This window comes from Amphibalanus amphitrite, unplaced genomic scaffold (genome assembly GCF_019059575.1).
Source record: "Amphibalanus amphitrite isolate SeventyFive unplaced genomic scaffold, NRLGWU_Aamphi_draft 000075F_arrow, whole genome shotgun sequence".
In the NCBI taxonomy this organism is placed as follows: Eukaryota; Metazoa; Arthropoda; class Thecostraca; order Balanomorpha; family Balanidae; genus Amphibalanus; species Amphibalanus amphitrite.
In genome coordinates, this window is record NW_024881571.1 from 382,256 (window position 1) to 408,574 (window position 26,319).

Sequence of the window (26,319 nt, forward strand, 5' to 3'; positions counted from 1 at the left end):
GCGACGATATCTATATGCCACTCCCCCCCCCCCCCCCCCCCCCAGCGGCCGGTGGGTGGTGCGGTGGCCCAGCGGCCGTCGGATTAAAAGAAATGCTCAGTTCCGTAAAATGCAATCTACCGCCTACAAAAAAATGCATTACCGGTCTCCACCGCCTTCGGCGGCAGCGGGTGATATTTTTTCGATAGGGTAGGCCCGCTTCGGCCCCCCAGAGCCTCCCTCCCCCTTGGATATCTGGTCTGCGCCTGCCTAACCTTATATGCTTCCTCACAACAACCTTTTCAGGGTTACCAACGGGAATTTTTCTAAATCCCAAGATCACCGCGCGAATTTCCCAAAATCGAGCTCCATATCCCAAGGTCGACAGGATCAACGCCCAATGTGCATCCCAAGGTCTATAGAAACCAAATATAGAGCAAATTAAGTGTATTTGCCGTATTTTCAAATCTTTGGTTGACTAAATAAATCAATATCAATATTTTACCCTCGGCGAATGTGTGTTTAATATGTGAAATGAATGGTATTTAAAGTTGATTAGGAAACAAAATCTGGATGGTGTACCGTTCCCTTTAATCAAACACATACATGATACATCTACGGTTTTTGATCGTAAGAAGAATGTAGCTATCACCACGCACTACATTTAAGAAGGTAATATTTGATGAAGAGTTTAGGAGAAGAAAACCGCGATTCACAAGCACTATTGCTGTAAAAGGCACTTACAGAGCTACGAAGGCCGCAGTCGCTCCCTTGCACGTTCCCTCACAGACGACACTGAGTTCTGACTTCTGACCTTCTGAGCCTGCACCCTCCACTCTCCAGAAAGACGAGCCGAACTCGAGACGGGTCGAGGGCGTCGCCGCCGCCCGCCGGCCGCAATACGATACGAGTTGAAGCATGATCCGTCGCAGTGGCGGATCCAGGGGAGGGGGGCAAAATGGGCATTTGCCCCCCCCCCAAACGGCATAATTTTATTCGCGATCGGAAGAACCCCTGAGGCACTTTTGGCGCGCCCCGTCATTTAAGGGACGATTAAGGGATAAGGGATATGAGGCACGTGTGAAGTTAGTGGTGGTGCGGCTAGATATCGACCCGGGGAATCGCCTGGGACCATTATTTTCGCGATCGGAAGAACCCCTGAGGCACTTTTGGCGCGCCCCGTCATTTAAGGGACGATTAAGGGATGAGGGATATGAGGCACGTGTGAAGTTAGTGGTGGTGCGGCTAGATATCGACCCGGGGAATCGCCTGGGACCATTATTTTCGCGATCAGAAGAACCCCTGAGGCACTTTTGACGCGCCCCGTCGTTTAAGGGACGATTAAGGGATGAGGGATGTGAGGCACGTGTGAAGTTAGTGGTGGTGCGGCTAGATATCGACCCGGGGAATTGCCTGGGACCATTCTTTTCGCGATCGGAAGAACCCCTGAGGCACTTTTGGCGCGCCCCGTCATTTAAGGGACGATTAAGGGATAAGGGATATGAGGCACGTGTGAAGTTAGTGGTGGTGCGGCTAGATATCGACCCGGGGAATCGCCTGGGACCATTATTTTCGTGATCGGAAGAGCCCCTGAGGCACTTTTGGCGCGCCCCGTCGTTTAAGGGACGATTAAGGGATAAGGGATATGAGGCACGTGTGAAGTTAGTGGTGGTGCGGCTAGATATCGACCCGGGGAATCGCCTGGGACCATTATTTTCGCGATCAGAAGAACCCCTGAGGCACTTTTTGCGCGCCCCGTCATTTAAGGGACGATTAAGGGATGAGGGATATGAGGCACGTGTGAAGTTAGTGGTGGTGCGGCTAGATATCGACCCGGGGAATCGCCTGGGACCATTATTTTCGCGATCAGAAGAACCCCTGAGGCACTTTTGGCGCGCCCCGTCGTTTAAGGGACGATTAAGGGATGAGGGATGTGAGGCACGTGTGAAGTTAGTGGTGGTGCGGCTAGATATCGACCCGGGGAATTGCCTGGGACCATTATTTTCGCGATCGGAAGAACCCCTGAGGCACTTTTGGCGCGCCCCGTCATTTAAGGGACGATTAAGGGATAAGGGATACCTGCTAGGGCAAAATTAATGTCATATTCGTGCTCCCCGTCCCCGAATTGACCAGATATGACGTTTTCAAGTGATTCGGTACTCGACGCTGAATACGAATCCGAATCCGACGCCAACATCACGCACATCGGCCAGGCCGGGTGTTACGACGCGGAAGCCACTGGGTATTTCGCTAACTGCCTCACTTGAGAGCTGAGACGGGAGAAACAAAGTGAAGACGCGTCAAAGAAGGATAACTTATTCGTGCTTCGTTGGTTGCTTGGTAAGGTACAGTGAAACCAAACGAAAGAACGCTCGGTTGTGTAACTTGTGTTCGTCCAAAAAAGACGGTTTACAAAAAAAAAACATTAAGTTGTGTTAGATGTGTTCCTGATTCCTTTGTTTGGTCTTTATTAATACTTTTCCTTTTTCCAATGATTAAAAAATGTGCTAAAATTAGCGGGAGTCGTAAGCTCGGGACAAATCCCAAGGTTTGCTGTTGAATCCCAAGGTCCCAAGGTCGGGTTCAATATCCCAAGATCTTGGGACAAATCCCAAGCTTTGGTAACCCTGAACCTTTTGTTTGCTTTTGTTTGCGCCAATCAAGGTTTGCATATAGCATAGCCTCCAGGCTCCAACCATGACCCATGGGAAAACATAATTCAATTACTGGCAAGCATAAAGATATTGATGGTTTTATTTCTTTGTCGGAAGTTTCTAATCACGCGAAGTTTAGTAGGCGCTAAGGAAAGATTAGTAGTAAGGAGTGAGTTAAATCCTTGGATAAATCCAAGATAAATCCACAGTGCATATATGAATAGATAAATCTACTATGATCTTGGTCATTGCATAGAGTAAAACTTCATATGGTAGCAAAATAATTTGCTTCTTTGTCACAAACATGGCGCACTTTTTACGAAGAAATAGCCGATTCTGCCCATTGTGCATATATTTAGCGAAAGCATAAAAAGACTTTCAGGTAAGGTGTGGTTCTTTCGATTTCTTACTTGCCGTTTTTACATTTACACATTGTTTAGATTATTATTTTTGCATGGCTTGTACTTAACGCTTTTATTCATTGCCGAGCACTGCTAATTTTGCAGTGCCTTTTGTTGGCCTTTGCCGCGTACTGTGTTGAGTTTGGATAGTCAAGGTCGTCAAGGTCAAAATCATTATTATGTAAATGAGCAGAAATGCTACACTTGCATGTCAATATTTGTATATACAGTGATACATTTTGATTATGTGCATGATATAAACTAGGAAGTTACTGGCTGATTGGTTGCAGGCATGTTTTGCTTTGCTCCTTCTACGTTCTACCATCCTCTGCATTGATTTGCCTGTTTGTGTTCAATGACGGATCAGAGGCCAGTCTTACCAACAGAAAAGTAGCCGCCTGCCAGAATTTTTGCCTTAAGACTGCTTCACAGGTGAACCATAAAGCCCTATCTGCTTGCATGCCCAGCACGTTTACTCTCTGTGACTAAGCAGTCTTTAAGCGAAAAATTGGGGCAGGTGGCTATTTTTCTGTTGGTAAAACTGGCCTCAGGATAGTGTTGTAAGTATTGATACCATAAGTTATGACAATACTAATGTTTGAGTCCATTTATTGTCAGTTTTCCCAGGTGTACCTGAAATGAAAAGTTGATGGAAAGTGAATTAGTGCAAATATACCATTAATATCAATTACAATTGATTTAATGTGTTTATGAATTTTTATGCCTGTCTGTATCACTAACTGATTAGCATGTGATTTGTTAAGACTTATACGTTTATGTACAGTCCACAGCAGAAGTACCGTAAAACGAGGTGTTAAGGGACAGTTTTGAGGTGTTTTGTTATATAACTCAAGAAGGGTTGGGATAGAAGCATCAACTTGTCAGCATTTTATGTGGAATTTGGTGCTTTGCATGCCTGCTACATTAAAGTTTCAAAAATATACACATGCATATTATTTTTTATTATTTTTCATCGCTGTCGCTTAGCACCCCAATGTGGGGTGTTAAGGGACACCTACATTATTCCAAGAAATGGTCATCAAATGCCCACAATTGGGGTGTGAAAGGGCACACAATTTATTTACTGAGATGCTTTGCATATTCTGTCACAAAACAAGTCAGGTTCATTCAACACTAATGGCCTTTTTAGCCAATTGCATATAATGCAGTTTACGCTTCTGGAAAATGTGCTAATTATAAGGTAAACAGAACTAAAAGTACCCTTCTGTCATCAACAAAAACCCATTTTGAAGCTACATACAGAACTACTACAGTAGTGTACTACAGTTGTGTTCTGTAGTAGTTTAGGCTCATGCCAATAGATTTGTTTTATTTCAATTTAGCAAGTATATACACAATATCAAAAATGATATCGGGGCATAGCATGTCATCTTAACCCTCCTGTTAGTGCCTGTTGGCATCAAATGGCTTTGGTGATTCGATACGATATCAACTTAATCGTAATTTAACATGTATTTTAACCTCGCAAGTGATTTCCATGTCAATACACCGTCATGATTTACTAATCACTTTTCATTTCGTTTCGTTATTCTTCTGATTTCTTCGTTTTACTTCGCGGTTCTTAGTGTTTCTTCATTTGTTTCGTTTCCTATATTATATTTATCGTTTCGAGGTTTGCCATTCAAGCCATTTCAAAAATTTTCTTTCTCTTCCTTTTTGTCTCTCGAGTCTACCTAAATTCGTTAAACTTGTCATTTAAATTTTCACGAGCGGTTATCGCTGCAAAGCCGTCGGGTCCTGGATTTTATGCAATTGTGACTCTTGGTTTTGCTGCACCAACACCCTCCCCTTGAAACATCTATGAGGTTTCAACAACTTCTTGTTTGTATCTTCACAAGCTTCGTCACTGGGCGCTCGAAGGTCGTGCCCCTGACCTTCAGCTTGACGGTACGAACCAGCCCATCGGCGCTGTGCTTCACCCCTAACACTCTACCTAGCGGCCACTGGCCTCGAGGTACATCATCATCTACAAGCAGCACCACATCGCCCACTCCAACATTTGGCCTATCTTTAGCTGTCTCACTGGGTCTTTCTTGTAGTAACGGCAAGTACTCTGTTCGCCAGCGTGTCCAAAACATACTAGCGTAATACGCAGCCTGTTTCCACCGTTTACGACTATCGCAGTCAGACCTATCAAATAAGTTGGTGGGGACTAAATCATACCCATTGCCAGCGAGCAGAATGTGGTTAGGGGTAAGTGGTGGAATGTCACATGAGTCGGCTGAAACTGGCGTCAATGGTCTGTTGTTTATGATGGATTCGACCTCGCACATAATCGTCTGCAACGTTTCATCCTTCATCGCTCCATTGATCACGGTCTCGAGAAGTCTCCGGATCGTTCTAATTTGCCTTTCCCACGCACCTCCATGATGGGACGCTCCTCCCACATTGTATATCCAGTCGATTTCCATTGTCAGCGCCTTGTAGTGGATCCAGTCTTCGTTTTGCTCTTGTCTGTGCAGTTCTCGCTGTAACTCATTATTGGCTCCCACAAAGTTTGTGCCCCTATCCGAACGTAAAACCTTGACGTGACCTCTCCTGCAAACAAATCTTTTTAGGGCGCAAATAAAAGAGTCGGCAGACAGATCATCAGCTACTTCAAGGTGCACGGCTCGTATGGATAAACAGGTAAAGAGCACGCCATAACGCTTAATCTGGCCCCGACCATGTCGCACATAAAATGGCCCAAAGTAGTCGACACCCGTTCTTGTGAATGCCTTTTCCAAAGCCATTACCCTGTCTTCTGGCAAGTTTGCGCATTTTTGCACTTCAACTGGATGAAATTTCTTCTGGCAGAATACGCACGATTTCAACATCCTTCTAACCGTGGCATTCGCTTTGAGAATCCAAAAGTTCTTCCGCAAATCAGCAAGAACATGCTGCCTACCAGCGTGCCCAGAAAGTCTATGAGTGTCGTGCACAAGCATCTCAGTGTAACTGCTGCGAGAAGGCAAAATGACCGGGTGTTTAGCGTTGTAGGTCAGGTCAGCGTTCTGCAAACGTCCTCCAACTCGCAACAATCCATTTTTGAGGAATGGATCCAACTTGTGCAGGGTGCTTGATGCACGGACATGATTTCCCGCGCGAAGTTGAGTAAAGTCTTGAACAAATGCGTTAGTCTGAACATATCTGATGATTTCTTCCTCAGCTATCGTAAGATCCGAGTTCGTTAAGCGTGAGGAGGGGCCCTCCCCGTGTACAATGCGCGATTTTAGAAACTTCTTTACCTTGAGGATCCAAGCTACCGCACGAATGAGCCTTCTTCGATCGCTGTAATGCTTGAGAAGCTTTTCAATCGGGTCACTTAATGTATGTTTCACGTTTGTTTCGTCCCTCAGAAGATCATTGCTCACACCAATAGAACTCACTAAAACTTTAAGTTCTGGGTCGTCTTCCTTTAACTCCAGTAGAGCTGAAGGTTTTTTGGGCCAGTCCTTTCTCGACTTCCACAAGAATTCTGGTCCTGTCAACCACCGATCACTTTGTTCACCCCTTGAAACATCATCGGCGGGGTTTAGAGCACTTGGTACGAACATCCACTGCTCTTGAGTAGACCCGTCGTGGATAATAGCTAACCTGTTAGCCACGAAGGTGTGGAATCGCGTTTTCCTGTTCGAGATATAGCGCAAGACTGTCGTGCTATCCGTCCAGAATAGCTCCTGAGTGACCTTACAAGGTGACCCTGCATAAATAATCGCATCAGAGAGTAATGCACTGATTCTTACAGCCGTGACGGCCGCCATCAACTCGAGACGGGGGATGGTCACAGTCTTCAGTGGAGCTAAATGTGCCTTTCCCTTCAGAAATGAGCAATGGATATTCCCCGCTGTATCAACAATACGGACGTAAGAGACAGTGCCATATGCCCACTCGCTGGCATCAGCGAAGTGATGCAGCTCGCACGATACGATGCTTCCAAAAGTTGTTGGCTTAATGCAGCGCGGGATCGATATGAGACTTGTTTTAGAAACATTCATCAGCCATGCTACCCACCTTTTCTGCTCTTCTTCCGGGATTTCCCCATCCCAGTTAACCTGTTTTCTGGCAAGATCTTGGAGGATTCTTTTTCCTTGTAGAATAGTCGGGGCAATCATGCCCAACGGATCATAGAGTGAGCTGACAGCGGACAATAGGCCTCGCCTGGTCTTTGACCTTGAAGTGAGACTCGACATGTCTAAGGAAACAGACAAATCATCTTCCTCAGTTTTCCATATTATACCAAGTGCCAGTTCATCGGGGTGATGCTCATTTTCAATCAAAGCTTTTCTAAGTTTCTTGGACCTGTCATCCGATGCGATAGAATTGACCACCGTCCGGCTGTTGCTCGAGAATTTTGTAAGATTAAAGCCACCCTTGCTACATAACTCCTTGAGCTCATGAGCTAGACCAATAGCTGTCTGCTCGTCGGGAGATGACTTCAGTACATCATCAACATAAAAATTGTGTCGTATTGTGCTTACGACTTCTTCGGAAAAATGAGTTTTGTTATCTTCGGCTGTTCGCCTGAGTGCATAGCAAGCAACGGCAGGAGACGACTTGGCGCCAAAAATATGCACCTTCATTCTGAACTGTTGTAATTCGTTTGACGTGTTTCCATCTCGCCACCAGAGGAACCTGAGTAAATCTCTGTCTGACTCGTGAACATTTACTTGATTAAACATGCCCTCTATGTCAGCTATAAAGGCGATTGGCTCTAATCGGAAACGTAGAAGCACATCTAGAAGTGTGTTGGTTTGGTCTGGGCCCTGAAGCAAGCAATCGTTCAGTGATATGCCCTGAAATTGAGCGGCACAGTCAAAAACCACCCGTATTTTGTCGGGTTTGTGCGAGTGATAAACGGCATGGTGAGGCAGGTACCACACCCTACCATCGTTTCTATTTTCACTTCCTTCTGGAACACGTTCTGCAAATCCTTTCTGTATCATTGTGTCCACATACGACATGTAATCGAAAGCGAACAGTTTGTTTCTTTCCAATCTGAATTTTAACTTGTTTAACCGCGATCTTGCAATTGAGATATTGTTCGGTAAAACCAAACTTTCTTCAGTCAGTGGTAAAGTAATACTGTAGTGATGGCCGTCATGTTCAATCGAAGTATTGACTCTTTGGAGCCACAACCGATCTTCTGCAGACAAACCTCTCCTGGTACAGTGAAGGCTTTCTTCATATTCGTGGTTGTATAGAGATTTTACCATTTCTTCTAGCGTTGTGCTCGCGGTTACGTTTGTCTTGAAGATCGCGGTGTTTGCCGTCTGACCTTCCGTCTGATTTATTCCACATACTATCCATCCAAATCTTGTGAGTATTGCATACGGACTGTTATTTATGCTTGGTATAACCCTCAGTGGTTCCATTGCTAAATATGCATTGGCTCCCAATAACAAACCGACTTCTGATACATTAGAATCTGGGAGATCAATGCCTCGTAAGTGTTCCCACCTTTCAACATCTGCAACCTTAGGGAAATGACCAGAGTCAACGGGAATACTTGGCAGAGTGTAGAGGGGTGGCAGCTGCAAAGTATTGAAGCCCTGGAGGTCAGTAATGGACAACCCCTCTGCTATCTGAGTCGGGATAGAAGCGGCACCATGCACCGTGGTCAGCGACAGCTGCCGACCGGGACGGTGCTCCATACCGAGCAGGCGCAATAATGACGTCGCTATAAACGAATGCGTTGAACCACTGTCTAGGAAGGCGTATGTAGTGTATTGTCCCGAAGAGCTTTTGATCTTCACAGCCACCAACGGCAGCATAGCACCCCTTTTGAGTTCGTCTGCTGCGACACGGCAAGTGGTCGCATTGGCTGTGTTTGTATCCTCTGGCAAAGGCGGCTGTTTAAGCAGCGTTTGCCGATCTTCTAAAGTGCGATCATGCAGCGCCGTCGGATGATTTCGGTTACATAGCTGGCAGCTCACTGGTCTGCGACAAAATGAACGTCTATGGCCTCTACGGAGGCACCCAAAGCATAAAGCATTTTTCATCACAAATTGTTTTCTCTCTTCAAATGGGACGCTGTTCAGCCTGTTACACTCCGTAACATTATGCGTTTTCTCCCCGCAAAACAGACACCCGCTGTCATTCTGAGACTGGGTGCGCGTCGCCGCAACTAAAGGTTTCTGATAACTTTGGGAAAATAATTCCCCTTCGTTCTGCTTTGCACTTGCTCCTTCACGGCTGCTATACATATGTTGTCCAAACGAAGCGTTTGTGGCTATTCTGGCTTCTCGTGCTACAAATTCAACCAGGTCTTCGAAGACTGCTGGCCGCCCCTGATACTCTTCCAAATCGTCTACACGACGTCGCCATCTACTCAGGAGTGGTACCGGTAGCTTCCTTGTAATAGTACGCAGGGTTCGAGGATCATTCATGAAGCTGCACGAGCTTCCTAGTGCATTCTTACAACTGAGGAGCAACAACGAGAACTGGTCCAGCTCTTCTCCATTTTCTGCATTGAGCTGTTCCTGGCTACTTATTCTATCAATAAAGGCAGCTGCGATTGTGCTAGGCTGGCCATACCTCTTGTGCAAAATCTGCATCGCATGTTGATACCCGTCTTCAAGATACATGCAGCTCTCAACAATACTGTGCGGCTTACTTCCCGGAATTATGTTTTGTTCCAGGTAATATAACTTTTCACTGTCATCATCCAATTTAGAAGCGATCTTCATTTCGAAACATCGAATAAACTGAGCGAACTGAGTGGTATCACCCCCAAATTTCTTGATTTCGATCGGAGGCAGACGCATCAACGCTGCCGTCCTTTCTCTTTCGGTTATTAAAGCAGCAGATGTGCCTTCATGAGCGCGGCGACTAAACGCGGGTGGTGCTTGCTGAGATATATCCGGCCGCAAGTTTGGGACGTACTGGAGTGTAGGGTTAGCGTGAGAGTGAGAGATGCGAGGAGTTTCCGTCTCATGTGAGGGTAACGAATGAAAGCTCGCTGGTAATGGGCTTACATCATCATCATTTCTATACGTCTTTAACGCCTGCTCTCTAGCAGTTAATTCATTTAAAGTCGCCTGAATTTCCAGCAGCTCCTGTCCACGTCTAAGTTCAGCGATTTGACTCTCAATGAGCTGTTTTTCTTTTAAGGACTTTAATCTTTCGATGAGAGCGGCTCTATCGGCTGCCTCCTCTGCGCGCCTTAACTCAGACTTAACATTGGAAGGAGACACAGAAGCAGACGGGGACTCAACACGGGACACACTGTCATCGGGATGAACTGCACTATTTTCCAAACATGGCTCGGCATCTAACGTATTCCGCGCTCCTAGCACATTTACCAATCTATTTACAAGCGTGGCCTTGTTTCCTTTACAGCTAAGACCGCGTGCCTTCAGCATCATTTTAAGTTCAGACACTTTCAAATTCTCCATTGTCTCGTAACGGTACGCTAAGAAACTAGGGTGAAGCACAGGCCAACGGGTGTCCAAGTTATGCAGTTGATGCCGTTGATTTAGTTGCCAGGGATTATAATTGCTGTGTAGACCTTACCTCGATAGCAGGTTTGACAACTTTTGTATGAATTCGAATTAGCAATAGCAGCGTGCTATTAATCTTCTTGACAATTCTTCAAACAATTCTTCTTGACGGAACAACACCAGGCTCAAATAATATCGGGAGTAATGATAGCTTCAATGTAGACTCAGCTGAGCCTAAAACTGTGAATATTCGACTTTCAGTTCTTGATAACATTTATTCTTGCATTGCACTATTGTTGATATAGACAGCTCGAAACTGTTAGTGCCTGTTGGCATCAAATGGCTTTGGTGATTCGATACGATATCAACTTAATCGTAATTTAACATGTATTTTAACCTCGCAAGTGATTTCCATGTCAATACACCGTCATGATTTACTAATCACTTTTCATTTCGTTTCGTTATTCTTCTGATTTCTTCGTTTTACTTCGCGGTTCTTAGTGTTTCTTCATTTGTTTCGTTTCCTATATTATATTTATCGTTTCGAGGTTTGCCATTCAAGCCATTTCAAAAATTTTCTTTCTCTTCCTTTTTGTCTCTCGAGTCTACCTAAATTCGTTAAACTTGTCATTTAAATTTTCACGAGCGGTTATCGCTGCAAAGCCGTCGGGTCCTGGATTTTATGCAATTGTGACTCTTGGTTTTGCTGCACCAACACCTCCCTTGGTATGTTAATGATAGCTCCTGCCTTTAAGCTGTGTGTCATTACTTATCAATCATTGTTTTCCATTGTATGTTGTTTATCCATGAGTTGACAGCTTGGATAATGATTTGAATAATAAACCTGTTAAGTATTATTACAAGTCAAATAAAGTTAAATATGATTTTAAGGTTACACAGTGAACACAGAACAAGGTTGTATAAAATGAAAGCTTTGTATCTTTTTGAATATATTTTATTTGTAATAATTGTTTTATGCATTGCATGTTTATCATTTATCATTCATCCCCCTCTAGGGCATAGATCATAGATGCATATTATATTTTGGCCACCTTCATTTGAAATGAAGCTTGTGTGAATCTTATCAAGACAGATTACTGTCTAATTAGCTCTAATTTATATGGTTCTGTAGTTTTTATACCTCCATAGATGCTCATCACTCATAGGGATTTTATATCAAATTTATGGTTTGTTCCATCAACTGTATACTCTGCACAGCATGTCTTTGTGAAACAGTACTTAATGTAAAGTTAGGTAGGTGGCTGATCCATTGTGATATTACTGTTTGCATGTATCCTTTACAAAGACCACCTGCATCATATTGCCTAGCTGAAAACAGCTATGACAATGGCTGGAAAAGTGTGTGATGATAATTTCATAAGCTTTGGTTTAAACTAGAGATCTGAGTCTTGCAAACTAGAGATCTGCTTGCAAATCAGTTAGGTACTCTTGAGTGCTCATAAGATGATGCAATGCTAACCACAAAAATGATGGTTTCAATGCTTCCTTTTCAGTGACATGCAGGCAATAGCATGAGAAAGTTACCATCTAAGACACTGGGAGACACTCTACATCGAGTGGGTGTCTACACTTGCATGGGAGTTACTGGGGTAAGGTCCTATATTGTGTATTGGATAACTGGGTTCATAATAATATGCTGTGTTGTGTCGCCATTTTCTTTGGTGCTGAGCATACGAAATGACCATGTTATATATCTATCATATTCCATCACTCCTGCTCCTGCTAAAAAGCTCATTTGTGATTGATGATTTTATAAACATGTGGTTCCATGATATGTTTATGGTGATTACAAATTCACAGGGCGAATGAGATGACCACACAAAGATACTAACCAAGACGTGTTTGTTTCTGGTAATTTTTTTAGTGATATTCAGTGAATCCTATTGTCTTTAGTTATTGTTTCCCATCTAGTTCTAGTCCACATCTGATTGCACTGAAAGCTCAGATACTTATAACGGTAAGCATGTACCTAAGCGTGCTGTCCTGAACCACAGCCATCCTGCGCTTCTCATCTAACCTGGGTAATTCTAAACGATTCCTCTGCGCTCCTAGGTGTGTCTGGTCTACTGCGGCTGGCACGCCTACACCTTCTTGACCAAGGTGCGACCGCAGCGCGAGCAGCTTCTGCTCGAGAAGAAGCGTCAGCTGCTGGAGGAGGGCGCCGTGCCGGAGCGGGACCTCCAGGAGGGCACGCCGCGGGTCAACTACTGAGCGCCGCCGGTGACCCCGCCGAGGGCAGCAGGGATGGCGCTGCAGCTGGGCACGACCGGCTGGTGGCGGCTGGCGGCGCGCCTGGCCCGGGGACGGGTCGGCGCGGTCACCAGGAGCGCGCACGGAGACGCCGTGAGTGGGGGAGGGGAGAGCTGTCCGGAATAACAGCGGATACTGGGAGCAGCGAAGGTTTGAACGAGGCCGCAAAATAATTTTATATGTCAATTAGTGTGACCTTTTTGACTGCAATCAGTTGGTTAAAAAGCACAACAGTTTACACCACACTTTATCTCTGGCAAGTCTATTTGAATGGCCCAATAATACAGCAAATTTAATGTCGTTTAAGAGCGTCGCTGATTTGTGGTTATAACTAACTTCGATCTACCCACCTTCGTGTTCCCTGCAGGCCGACAACGGCGTGCCGAAGGCGCTGTGGAAGCTGGGCCGGCTTAATCACGTCGCCATCGCCACACCCGACCTGAAAAAGTCCACTGCGCTCTTCAGGTGAGCCTGTATGACAGAAAGGAGGTTGTATCGTAACATGCCAACCTTTATTGTATTGTTTTACTACTTACTAGTTGAACAGTGATTCGTTGCTGAGGCTAAGGGTCAGGGGGAGGGGAGCATATTTCAGCTGTTGCCGCGATTTGAAATAACTATTCTATTAAAAAAGACCTTCCGTGCATGATATGCTAGACAAGACCGACTGTTTGCTCCTGATGTTTTTACCGATGCTTTCTCCAAGAGATGTGCTGGTCGTCATTCAGTTTTGTGTGTAAATGGTGACTTGTTCCGATGCGTCCTTTCAGGGATGTGCTGGGAGCGGACGTCAGCGAACCGGAAGCCCTGCCGGAGCACGGCGTCCGAACGGTGTTCATTAACCTGGGCAACACCAAGCTGGAGCTGCTGCACCCGCTCGGACCCGATAGCCCCATCACGGTACGTAGGGTGGTTACAAATCACTTATCAGCTCGGGACAGCTGCTCGTGTGTTTCATCGGGAAATTACTCATGTTTGCCTGTGCCTCTGTCTCTTAGTCTTTCTACATATCGCAGTGTTTTTCCTAGATTAAGTCGTTTGAATTTGCATAGAGGAATTCTCTATGTATACAATTTAACATGGAAAATATGTCGGCATTGTTATTTGTCCTTGCTTTGCTTTCGCTAGCCTTTCACATCCCCCCGGCCTGTCCACCAACAGAACTTCTTAGACAAGAACCCGTCCGGCGGCATGCACCACATCTGTATCGAGGTGGACAACATCGCCGAGGCGGTGGCCTCGCTGCAGCAGAAGCAGATCCGCTGTCTGAACGAGCCCCGGCCGGGCGCACACGGCAAACCAGTCGTGTTCCTCCACCCCAAGGACTGCGCCGGCGTCCTGGTGGAACTAGAGGAGGCATAGGTGGCGCTCCGGTCGGCGGCGGCAGACGTAGAGGGCGCCCCGGTCGACCGATAGCTGATTTGTCGCCCACGAGCTGTGCACTGTGCATCTGTAGCTGTGTGGATTTAGATGGGATTATATGGACGACATTTCTGGTGTTATTAGAATAAATCGTGTTTGCTCTTACCTCTGCGTTATGCGCCCAATGGCTTCGTTCAACCAGATAGGTTTCCGCCACTCGGGTGTAGCTTCTTGACGGTAAAAGAAAACAATTTTAAATCGTCCAACTCAATTACGAATATTTGTAGTTTTCAGTGCCGCTTATGAATTAATGATGGCCTTTGTAACAGTATTACCTTTTCAAACATGATTCCAAAGAAAATGTGTGTTCTGTTCTTTCAAAACGGAGCTTTGACAGCTTGTGTTATTTTGCGGAAGACAGTAGGGATAATATTGAGTCGTGTGCCGCAAAGGACGACAGGCCGAAGAACTTAGGGAGTGTTCCGGATGCTATCTTGTTATGTTCCTTTTCCCTGGAAGCCCTAAAGTACGCAATCTACCAGGCATGAGCATGGATCCGAGAAAATGGATCTGGGATCTGATCCCACGGATCCTGATCCCGGATCCGGCGGGATCATAGATCCAGCTCTCAAATTTATCGAGAGATCCGTAGGGATCACAGATCCGAGTCTCATGATTTGCTTGAGATCCAGTGAGATCATGGATCCTCACTTATTTTTTGTTAACACAGAAATCCCCCAAAAACACTTGTTGCAACTCATAAACGTTCTGTTTTAGTGATTTTATGTGCTCGCACGTCATAATCCATAATTTAGTGGCACTTATTGACACAGAAACCCTTTAACATGGTTTCAAATGTTGTGCATGGTGGGATCCACTCAGATCATAGATCCATGTTCTTGATTTATCGTCAGATCGTATGAGATCATAGATCCAAGATGAATTTTTCACGCCGGATCCGATGGGATCATAGATCCTAACCTGCAGTTTGCTTCGAGATCCACTTAGATCATAGATCCATCGCTCGGATCCATGCACATGTTTGCAATCTACGTCATAATCGATTTAAGTTGCAATCGGCAAGTACCTACCACTGACTGCATTTCTCGACAAATTAATTGCATCGGCCGCCCAGGGCCCTGTTTCACCGGTGATCGCAGCACGCTGCTATTGCACGTGTCAAATTGGGTTTCCATGGAAACGTCAACAAGCCTATTCCTCCAACACTACCAGAAGTGTGACGTCAGCTCGCGAAATGGAATAGCAGCGTGCTGCTATCACCGGTGAAACAGGGCCCAGATGTCTTACCAGTTCATACGCTTAACACTTATGCCTAGAAGAAGCTGCACTTCTCCCCGACGAAAACCACCTTTCATTATCAAAGCCTTCGCTTTGATGCTCACCTCGAAACCTGCATAACATTCGTACCGCTGATTTGCCGGCATGTTTTTTTTCAGTGCCAGTTTCTGTTTTGCGTAACCGGTTTGAATGAGGCCAGTGGGCTGCGGCCGTTCCAAAATACCCCTGGTAAGTTGGCTGGTGTCTGCCCGGAGGCGGGTGCACCGCTCGGCAGGAGAGCTCAGGGGTGAGGGGAGGGGTAGGGTTGTCTGACTCAGTGGGCCAGACTTACCGGCTCACGGCGAAACGGCGCGAGGCTATTTATTCCACCGGGGGCGATGACGCCGCACCAGAGGCGATGACGCCGCACCGGGGGCGATGACGCCGCACCAGAGGAAGGCGGATTCGGCTGAGGGCGCGCGGCGCCCTGGCGAGCGTCAGTTCGAGAGAAGCCACCAATTTTCGTACCATATTATTAGCAAGAATATCATTGATCGCATCAATTTTCCGCTGGGGACAGTTGCGTGATAGCATTGTGACATGCGAGGATTACCAACCAAAGTTGTGAATCAATGCCTGGATACTTAATCCATTGGCTACAAATGGTCAACGATTTAACCCTATTCCTGGCGGGGGGGCCTCAGGAGCCCCCCCCCTGAGGTTTTTTGGTTATATCTCCCAAACGCGTTGAGCTAGGAAGCTCAAATTTTCTGACTTTTCCTAAAAGGCTTCTACGCAACATGTCTGAATATTTTGAGTTGATCTGACCTCAGGTCAGGTCACCAGAGGCGGTTTGGTGACGCTACCTCAGAAAAGTTTGCAATCACGCCAGAGCTAGAGTTTTTGACCGATCAATTTCTTCTCTTCAGGGTTTAGTTAGGGTACTAGTATGTGCAATTTGTATATCTCGGAATTTTGATATCGGTGACCTAAGGTCAGGTCAATTTCGCGACCTCCCCATTATAAGTCAATGGGGGAAAAATCAACTCCCTGTTTTTACCACTGAAACGGGTCGGAATGGCCCCATATACCATACATGACTTCATATACGATCAACCTTCACTACCTTGAGGTCTGTTTTGCTGTTGGGCAGCTGTGAGGTCATGTGACGTCATCAAAGGTCACCAAAGGTTTTTGGCCAATAACTCCGTACAGGAACAAGATACAGACGCGTGGATGGTCTCATTGTGTTCAGCTCGTCAAGACGCATCGAATGATATACATGATGACCTCGAGGTCACGTGACCTGAGGTCAACCTTTGACCTTGACCTTTCGAGGTCAACATATATATCATTCGATGCGGATTGACGAGAGGATCACGATGATGCCCTTAGTTTGTTCCTATCTTGACTAATTCGAAAGTTATTCGAGAAAAACTCTCCATATCTAGTGCCGCCATTTTGACTTTTTCGACCCCTGTGACGTCATATTTGACCTGACCTGAAAATGACCTTAGTAAAAATTGTAGATCCTGGCCGTGCGTATCCGATGCCGTTTACCGCTTGTCGCTATCTTGCTTCGTTCTCGAGATCTCAGGGGGGGGCCGAATCGCCCCCCCCCCCCCGCCAGTTTCTTGTCCCGGCGGAGCCCGCCAGGAATAGGGTTAAAAGCATTACGACTGATTCCTAAGAAACCAGAAAGCGATAACTCGTAGGCTTGTCGTGTGATATTTCGCTGGCAGTCTCCGTTTCGGATAGCGGGGCGAGCACGTGGCGTCCTATTGACCCAGCCGGCACCTGCGCGCTGGCAGCGGCGCCGGCAGCTCCGCCATCGACCGGCGCGCGCTCAACTGACAGTATCTGGCGCCGACCGGATGGGGCTTGCTCGCCGCCGCCGCCGCCGGTGGGGGCTGGATCGATCCAGAGGTCGGCCGGGATCCCGGGGTCCTCTGAGCACGCCGCCGCGGCCCTCTCTGGCTCGGCGTGGCTCCGGTGACTGTGGTCACATGATGACCCATTCAGGCCGGCGCCTCGTCTCGGGACACACGGCTCGGTACTCCGGCAGGCGCCGCCCACGGCCAGAAATAACCGCGGAAGGTGCTCTGGTCGCCGTGGCCGTGGTGCTCCCTGCTCGCCAGCCCTCGGCGCGCGCAGCTTACCGCCGTCATCGATTTTCCAGGAGCTCCGGCTGCTGCGCACTAACGGAAAACACGGGATCAAAGCTGCCAAATTTATTGCTTTTTTCGGGGAATGAGCGAGAAATGGAGTCACTGGCTTCCGTAATGGCTTCTGACGAATGTTTCAGGCATAAATAACGTTTATTATGTTCTTTTTTGCTGTCTTCTTTCTGCATGTAAAAAGATGAACATAAAATACATACCTATAACGATTACAATAAAAGATAATCAGAAACGGGAATTAACGATTATTTATAGCATGACAGCGTCCTGGCTGATTCAGCCTGCTCATGTGTTCGATACCATTGCCAATCATAGAAGCCTCTCAATATTATCATTGATCAACTCGGTGATTAAAAAAGCATTTCCCGTTAGGTGCTGAGTTGTAAGCGACGTCTGACAACTAACACGGTAAGAATTGTATATTGCATTTTAATCCGACAGATGTTATTTGCAGTGATTCCGTGAAGCTTGAAGTATACCATCACTGAAGTTACGTTTTATCAGTGGAAAAAAAAATGTGTTCGACTTGTGACTGAGTGGAAGTTTCTCAGTGGAAAACACAGCGATTCTGCTGTGATTCTCTTTCATTGTTATTTGTCGTGTTTATCTCAGTGGTACGTCAACATTTCATTTACGATGTTTCAATCAACAAGTCATGCGTTTAGCCGGGTATCTCTCAGTAAATTGACCGCGATCGCCCACGCGTCGCCCGTGGGTGCGTCGTCGGCGGTACGCTCACGCATGCCCAGAGCCGTGCCGCCGCCGAGACCGTCAACAGAATAGTACTCGCCGGGTCGGCGCTGGGGTCGGAGCTCCTCTCCCGTCGCTCGGAGCTCCTCTCCCGTGGCAACCGCCGCCGCCGGCGACTCGTCACAGCAGCCTCAGTTGATCACGGGCGGTGTCGACAACCAGCGGACTCGCTGCCGACTGCTGCCAGTGCCGCTCCGGGTCCGTGTTTGTCGTCCGTCAGCTGCTGTCAGCAGTTGTCAGCGCGGTCAGCGGAGGCCGGTCACAGGTCACGCGCGGTCACCCTGCCGGTCCATGATGAGACCCGCTGAATCTTCGTCATCGCTCGGCTCGGACGCCTCGGGCGTGGGCAATGCCGAGTTTGACCCGATCCAGGTCACTGACGCCGGCGGCACCACTGGCCAGGTCACCGTGCAGAAGGAGCGCGCCAGCTGGGACAACAAGATCCAGTTCATGCTCTCGGTGATCGGGTACGCCGTCGGCCTCGGGAACGTGTGGCGTTTTCCGTACCTGTGCCAGCAGAACGGTGGAGGTAAGAGACCGCTCACACTGACGGTAATATTCAGCAGCTCCGTTATGGGAAGGGTCCGGCCCTACCCGTGGCGCGGTGATGTTGCCATAGCTATCCAGTGATTTGTGGCTTATTTACTGCTGGACGAGATCCACTTTATGCTCATATCATATGCAATTAAATCATCTTCATCGCAAAAACAAGATTAGAACTAACTGACCTTAAGTGTAATTGTCATATTTATTATTTCATATTTAAGAATTGACGTAACCACGCGGCCGATGCGGAGACTATTTGTCACTATTACCTTATATCCTCCATATCCATGGCCACAGACAGCGGCGTATTTAGAAAATCGCGAAGGGGGGGGCCAAGGGTTTGGAGGGCGCCACCTCACCCAAGGAGGGCGCCATACGGTCGCGAGATAAAAAATCGCTCAGTGGGGGTTGGGGGGTTGGGAGGCGTTTTTTACCATGCCACCAGTTTTTTTTTTTGCGTAACCTCGTATAGGTCGTGCTGCATTGATTTTGCATCGTGTGTATTCATTATACTCCAGGTCACAAAAGGTCAAGTGTTCTTGAAATGCTGCGCCGAAGGAGCGCGAAATTTTTGAAAACAACCTTTTCCTCCGCTTTTTAGGCACGCCTTTTATACGATCACTGTTCAAAGCTCCTCTCGCTCTTCTACCAAATTTGAAGGTGTAAAAAATACCTAAGGTTTGGTCGGGCCGCTGCCACACAAACTGTACAGAAAGCTTGGCTCATGGGTGTCGATGTATAAAAGTTTATTGGCGGTGGCATATCTACGCACCAGATCACCGTATCGGATTGATACCGGAGCGCGAGATGCGTAAACATCATCCAAATTACCTCAGACCAGCCTTCATAGCCTTCTCACAGATGCATACAGTGTACCCACATAACCAGTTTCAATCACCGAAACTTCAGATGCCTGCTGTTGCGCCCGAACCTGTTGACAATACTTAATCGTAATCCATATAGATGCCATGATGCACGTAAAGTAGGATCAATCCGTTAAGACCAAAGACGTGTTTTATGCATCGTAGAGCGTAGATAGTTTTGGTAGGTATAGATACTTCATTCATTGTGCTGAATGCACGTTCATTTGTGGCAGTTTTCACAGGCAAGACATCAACTATGTGCAATAGAACGACTAAGTTGAAAAACATGCAAAAGGAGTAAATAAATGATAGGAGGGCAGCGATCAACGGATGTTGCCAATAGGTAGAAGGGCTGCGATCCACAGGAGGGCACTAATAGGTAGAAGAGCCCCGATCAACATCCCGAGTTTCGACAGTAGGGCACCGATAGGTAGGAAGTTGGCGAGCAGCAGGAGGGCGCCAATGGATAGAAGGGCAGCGATCAACAGGAGGGCACCAATAGGTAGGAGGGCGCCGATCAACAATCAACAGGAGGGCGCCACCAGGTAAGAGGGTGGCGAGGAACAGGAGAGCACCAATAGGAGGGTGGCGATCAACAAGAGGTCGCCAATAGGTGGGAGGGCGGTCATCAACTGGAAGTCGCCAATGAGCGGAAGGGTGACGATTAAAATGGGGGTGGCAATGGTGAGGAGGGCGCCTTTGCTCAAGAGGATGACACGAACAGGAGGGCGTCTGTGCGGAGGGCGCTGGTCAACAGGAAGGTGCCAGTGGATAGGAGGGCGGTGATCAACAGGAGGGTGCCAGTGGTTAGGAGGGCGGCGATCTACACGAGGGCGCCAATAGGAGAAGGGCCCCGATTAACATTCAACAGGAAGGACAGGGAACCAATAGGTAGGAGGGCGGCACTGAACAAGAGGGTGCCAAAAGGGAGAAAGGCGGCCTTCAAAATTTCACATGAGGGCTCAATAGGTAGGAGAGCGCCAATAATTATGAGGACGCCGATCAGCAGAAGGGCGGCAATGTGTAGCAGGGTGGCGACCTACAGGAGGGCGCCTTCGGGTGAGAGGGCGCTTATTTACAGGACAGCGGCTTACATAGGCGACCACCGTTACGCTTAGAGAGCTACAGCCTACAAATGTGGTTGGAGGGCGCCCGAGGGAGCCCTCCAACCGTATTTGGAGGGCGTATTTGGAATGGGCGTCCTCCGAGGGCGCCCTCCATCCGTATTTTCCCTGTAAACACATTCGCGATTGGAGGGCGCCCTCCAGTCGCGATTGTTTTTCGATTCGATTATATCACAATTGCATTTGCGATTGGAGGGCGCCTTCGGCGCCCTCCAATCGCAAAGGGCGCCTTCGGCGCCCAAGGGGGGGGCCATGGCCCAGTGGCCCCCCCCCCCCTGCCTACGCCCCTGGCCACAGAGCTCCATGCATGAGTTACTTCTCTTTTCAGTATAGATGCCTGGAGATCAATAAGTCCTTTCCCGGACCATGTGACATTCCGACAATGAATCATGAGGCCAGTGACAGATAGTTGTCTAAACACGGGTCTGGCATCCGTATAGGTTACCGACTGGGGCTCGTTGCTGTCTAAAACATTTCTGATTTAGGTAATGAGTCGTTGTCCTATATTTACATACCGCCGAGACAGCTACAATCTGAAGCTGGTCAATCCTGTCGATTTGAAGAGATTTAGACGGTCGCTGGATAAACGAACACATGGCATCACTTTAAAGGAAGACTGCCACATTCAAAAAGTTTTCTCAGATCGGCCTATGATTTATTCCCTGGACAAAACAAAATTTTAGAATTCACCTGACAAAGTATCATCACGTGAATCGCGAAAAAAAATTGTCGATTATCATACAATTATCAATCGGTTAATGTCTAGCGACAATGTTTACACATCACTAGACTTCAAGGTCATAAGATTATTACATTTTATTTGAAAAAGTAAGGTATTTTATGATTTACTAATATATGATTTCATAAGAAATTGGCCATGTTTAATTTATTTTACATTTAAGTTCGTAAAACATTTAAAAATCATGGCTCATTTGGAATGGGTCTGGCCCATGTTAAACCCCATTTCCCACACTTTTTTAGAAAAAATGAACTACTGAATATATAAGTTTAACTTTTATTTTGACACTCCAAAATTCTTCTCTGATCTCGAAACAATCAAAGTTTTGACATATATTTACCAAAAGATAAGAAAATTCATGTTTCAAAGTTATTGATAAACAGTAGAGATGTCGGTTTTCTTGGACTAAAAAAATGGCATCAAACTGAACTTTGGTCTCCGATTTCTCGCAAACGGGTTCGAATTTCGGAAAACCGACTTCAGTCTGGGACATAGGTGGCTCAGCTCTAGTGAAAACCATTTTGTGAAAAAAGGTGGCAGTCTACCTTTAACGGGTAAGGTCCATTTTATTAACGTAAATAGCATTGCTCTAAGTACATACTAAATACATAGGTGTAGGATAGATACGCTGAGTGGTCTTCGATGATGACTTATTCCACAGACTTCTCTATATATAGAGAAGACTTCTCTATATAGAGAAGTCTGTGCTTATTCTATATGACACCCGTCGCAAGTGCTTGAACATCCTTTTCGCCGTCCATTTTTTAATGTTGAAATAAACGTAAGATGTTTTCCAGTGCCTCTTTTCGCTGGCGACGCTTAGTTCGTATGTTCAACACAATATGCACACATGAATTATCGCTATAAAAAAACACAAAGCCCTTATCCTGCTCCAAGGCAGTGTGCTCTCACCTTCACGTGATCTTGACACCCACCATTGTGCACGGGACCAGTTCACATGATGTGAAGTTTCTGAATTCTGAGCATAAAAGTCTTGAAACGCACGGGTAATGTGCGATGACATACGCCGAAACGCTTTTCCGCCCTGACATGGTCTCGATAAGCAGGTCACAGGTCAAAGGTCATTGACGTCAGGGTCATACAATTATTAGGATATATATATATATATATATATATATATATATATATATATATATATATATATATATATATATATATATATAATATATATATATATATATATATATATATATATATATATATATATATATATATATATATATATATATATATATATATATATATATATGGAATTGATTAACTCGAAGGTCCTGAAAGTTCGCTGCAATCGGCCGCTTTTTTCGCAAGTTCTTTGCGAGAAAAAAAAAACGGGAAGCGCGACCCTAATAACTGGGAGAGTTATGCCTATGCATCAGCATTAAATGATTAAAATAATTATGACGGATGTAGGTCTTGATGCCCTAGGTATATGACATTGAATGTGTATATTTGTACTGAAATAAACACACAACTAAGGCATAAGGGGCAGGGGCAGAGTACAGTGCCTGGAGATTTTTTTTTTACATACGCCAGTAATTACAATGTATTACCGACCTGGACGGTCAAAACGCTTCGCTGCACGGATCTGGGCTGTTCTGTGTGCATTTTCTGGACATGTTTGACAATGAGATCAGTTCAAAGCGATCGGATCTCTTCTTTACATCTACATTACACTGTGGCAACAGTTGTATGTTCACTCAGCTTCTCCGCAGCAGAGCTGAAAGCAATGTCCCAAAATTTGTCGAGATGTAATGTAAGAGATGTATGTAAAGTTTTGGACCACTGACGTACATTTATGCTTAGACATTGACTGATAAACCCTGAATAATGACATTTTCCACAAAATTGCACCGATAGCCTAGCATGTTGTGCGATTTGTTATTGGGGTAGCCTGCATGTGGCCCGCCGATCTTTCCCTTTGCGGCCGGCAGCCCATTCACCGGGCATGCTGTCCCGCTGTACAAGCGCGTGCTGCGGCACAGCCTACCTATCAGGCGCTCGCCGTGCGAGAGTACTTGCATACAGCGCTATAGGGCCAGGGTGGAGCGCGTGCCCGCACAATGCACTGCGTTTTATGGGTGCTTGGAGTACCGTCGCTGCTGCTGCCAGGGTTGTGCTTGACTCATGAGTCGAGTCAGAAATTTGACTCAACTCTGACTCAAATGAGTCAGATTTGAGTCGAGTCGGATAAAATGTTGAGCTGTTGAGTTGAGTCAGAGTTGAGTCGGACAAAATTATTAAGGCGTTGAGTTGAGTCAGAGTTGAGTCAGTAAAATAACTTTTGACATTGAGTTGAGTCAAGCATTTAGGAACAAGAGTCAGCTAACTCAACTTTCTAGAAACAAGCTGTTCATTCCCCCCCGCCGCTTAACAACTTCGCCCTGGCCCTGCTGCCGGATTTTTTCACCCCCCCCCCCGCTCAACAACTTTTTTATCTGAGTCAATTTTGAGTCAACTCGCTTGACTCACTAAAAAAAATTGAGTCAAGTTTGAGTCGACTCATATTTTCATTGAGCCGCTTGAGTCATGAGTCGAGTCAAGGGAAAAAATCAGTTCCTTGTTTGAGTCAGAGTTGAGTCAGGGCTTTCTGAAGTTGAATGATGAGTCGAGTCGGCAAATTTTTTTGAGTCGAGCACAACCCTGGCTGCTGCGCCTCGTTTCTTTACCACAACCACCGCGCCAGTAGTTACTATAATATGTTTGCCGAAAAATATAATCGTGCTGTTATCAAAACCCCACATAAGTATTAACAAAACCTTATAAGCGGCCAGGACCGACAAACGTTTCGCTAGTGACACACCCCTTTTGGAAAGATGGATCTATATCTGACGCAGAAGACCGCTTGTCGATCGGTCGAGTGGTTGCCGATATATACGAGTAGGCCTCTCAAAAGCGTCAGATCAAGATGAAGCCAGGTCGGGACTCTAATAATGAGATTTTCGACCACAAATTAACTCGCTTGCTCGCAGCGTCCAGTCATTAATAGAAAGGCCTAAAATTGAGTGACGAAATGTGAAATTAGGTGCCCCTAATATAGAACACATTTCTTGGACAAACCCAAGATTGTCAAAAGTTTTCCAGTTCGTCTTTCTGAGAAACTGGTGCAAAGGTATTACGTTGTTTTGAAACTGTCGCAATATTATCAGAAATAATACCTTACCTAGCAGTTATTTATATACCATCCGACAACGCAGTTGAGAGCTCGTATCACGTGAATAGGCACCACACATCAACACTAAGCCAACTGAACCTTCAGCCCACACGCTCCTGCGCCGCTACAGGATCAGTAAGTTCCCAATGACGTCACGGGTCGGAAGTGGTGACGTCAGTGGAGTCATTCGTCGGAGCTTTAGTGGCACTACGGCAGAGCATCACCGACATGAAAGGCGGTTACCACGGCCACCACCATCCCAGCTCCTGTCTCTGCTCTGCCTCTATGGTGGGCGGGGCGGCCGCCGAGACGGTCGGGGACGAGTTAGCCGTGTGTTTGGGCGGCGGGGGCGGGGGCGGGGGCGGTGGCGGCGCTCTATATTTACCGCCGCCGTCTCGTCATGGCGCCGGCGCTGTCCGTACGGCCGCCACTGTTGGTGGGGGTGAAAGGGACGATGCGGGGGTGCGACCGGGCCGGCCGGAACCGGCGCATCCCGGGCGGAATTTTCCGTCGGTAGCGGCGTCGCGTGGGTCGTCGGTCGCCGGTCCGGGCCGGCAGCTCGACGACCACGTGCCGTCCAGACGGCCGGCGCCGGATCAATGCGGCCGACCCGAGCACGTGCCAAGAAGGCGGAGCCATGGCACGGTCGGAGCGCCCCCGCCCTGCTTCCAATTCGCTTCTGATCCGCCCCTGGTCTTTCTTTGGTCCGCTTTCGTTCCACTGCCGGTCTGCCGGAGGTCCGTCGTTGGCCTCTCTCTGGTCCACGTCTTGTCCCGGAAGCTGGAACAATTGGTGAGCTCTATGGAACACCATCGGCACATCCATAAAGAGGATGCCATGCATAGAAGACCGAGACCGATATTTTTGCCAGAGAAGAGATGCCAGATCGTGGTCACGAGTCAGACGGAGTTTCCGAATGAATCTTCGGCCACTTCGAATGTAGCTAGTGTTATCGATTCATCTCTTTTCAGTGAGATCTGCTTGTTTTGTTTGCTATGGATCTGACAATATCCGCCTCGTCTGGCCATTGCCGGATTTGGATCGCTCCACGGTGGCCTAGGTCACTGAAATCTGAGCACCGCGCGAGGCGTCGACGCTGGCGGGATGACATCACCGACTTCGACGTGTTTTCTCAGGAATGCTGACCTCAGTTGAAAGCACGCCCCTCCCTCCCTCCAACTCAATTCCTATTAGCGTGAGTGATGCTGGATAACTGTTGTTGCCAGCAGTCTCGTATACGTGAGTTCGAAAAATACACATGGTTGATATATGCTCTGATACACATGGTTCCATAACAGATTCATCACTGACACCAATTTGTCTATTAACCCTCGCACGACCAGGCCATTTCTCATAACACGAACGACCAGGGGGGGGGTTGTTACGACCCCCCCCCCCTGGCGTTTCGAAACGGAAGGTCGTAGAGCTTAGCGGAAAAACCAACGGATTGCTCTCAACGAGATCTCGCGATTGGTGGTATATTTTTTGGTCCTAGGTCAACATTTGACCTACTTATGACCGGTCAAAGGTCAAATTTTCCGAAAAAATCAAACTTTTT

At 46.9% G+C, this 26,319-nt stretch overlaps 2 protein-coding genes and 1 long non-coding RNA gene across 11 annotated transcripts in view; 2 read left to right on the forward strand and 1 right to left on the reverse strand.

Moving 5' to 3' along the window:
• Nucleotides 1-14,274, forward strand: part of LOC122379325 (methylmalonyl-CoA epimerase, mitochondrial-like) — a 28,729-nt gene extending 14,455 nt beyond the window's left edge. The window contains exons 1-6 of one of the 9 annotated variants that reach the window (XM_043361450.1): nt 2,182-2,319; nt 11,991-12,086; nt 12,550-12,840; nt 13,115-13,212; nt 13,518-13,647; nt 13,909-14,274. In XM_043361450.1, the coding sequence (XP_043217385.1) occupies nt 12,742-12,840; nt 13,115-13,212; nt 13,518-13,647; nt 13,909-14,109 (528 nt within the window). In that variant the 5' untranslated portion in view covers nt 2,182-2,319; nt 11,991-12,086; nt 12,550-12,741 and the 3' untranslated portion in view covers nt 14,110-14,274. Of the gene's footprint in view, nt 1-2,181; nt 2,320-2,775; nt 3,021-3,041; nt 3,068-3,099; nt 3,199-3,236; nt 3,325-3,490; nt 3,595-3,814; nt 3,846-11,990; nt 12,087-12,549; nt 12,841-13,114; nt 13,213-13,517; nt 13,648-13,908 lie in introns of those variants that run through there. The other 8 variants (XM_043361442.1, XM_043361447.1, XM_043361451.1 and 5 more) reach the window with 8 other exon arrangements.
• On the reverse strand, nt 4,493-11,190 carry LOC122379327. The gene is made up of 2 exons (XR_006256166.1): nt 10,550-11,190; nt 4,493-4,724 (listed from the first exon to the last, which is right to left on the reverse strand). It is a non-coding gene; the product is annotated as an uncharacterized LOC122379327 (long non-coding RNA).
• A 4,069-nt stretch (nt 14,275-18,343) lies between the features above and the next one.
• The window catches only part of LOC122379328 (sodium- and chloride-dependent transporter XTRP3-like), a 36,203-nt gene continuing 28,227 nt past the window's right edge, over nt 18,344-26,319 (forward strand). The window contains exon 1 of the mRNA XM_043361454.1: nt 18,344-18,846. Coding sequence (XP_043217389.1) covers nt 18,609-18,846 — 238 coding nt within the window. The 5' untranslated portion in view covers nt 18,344-18,608. The remainder of the gene's footprint in view (nt 18,847-26,319) is intronic.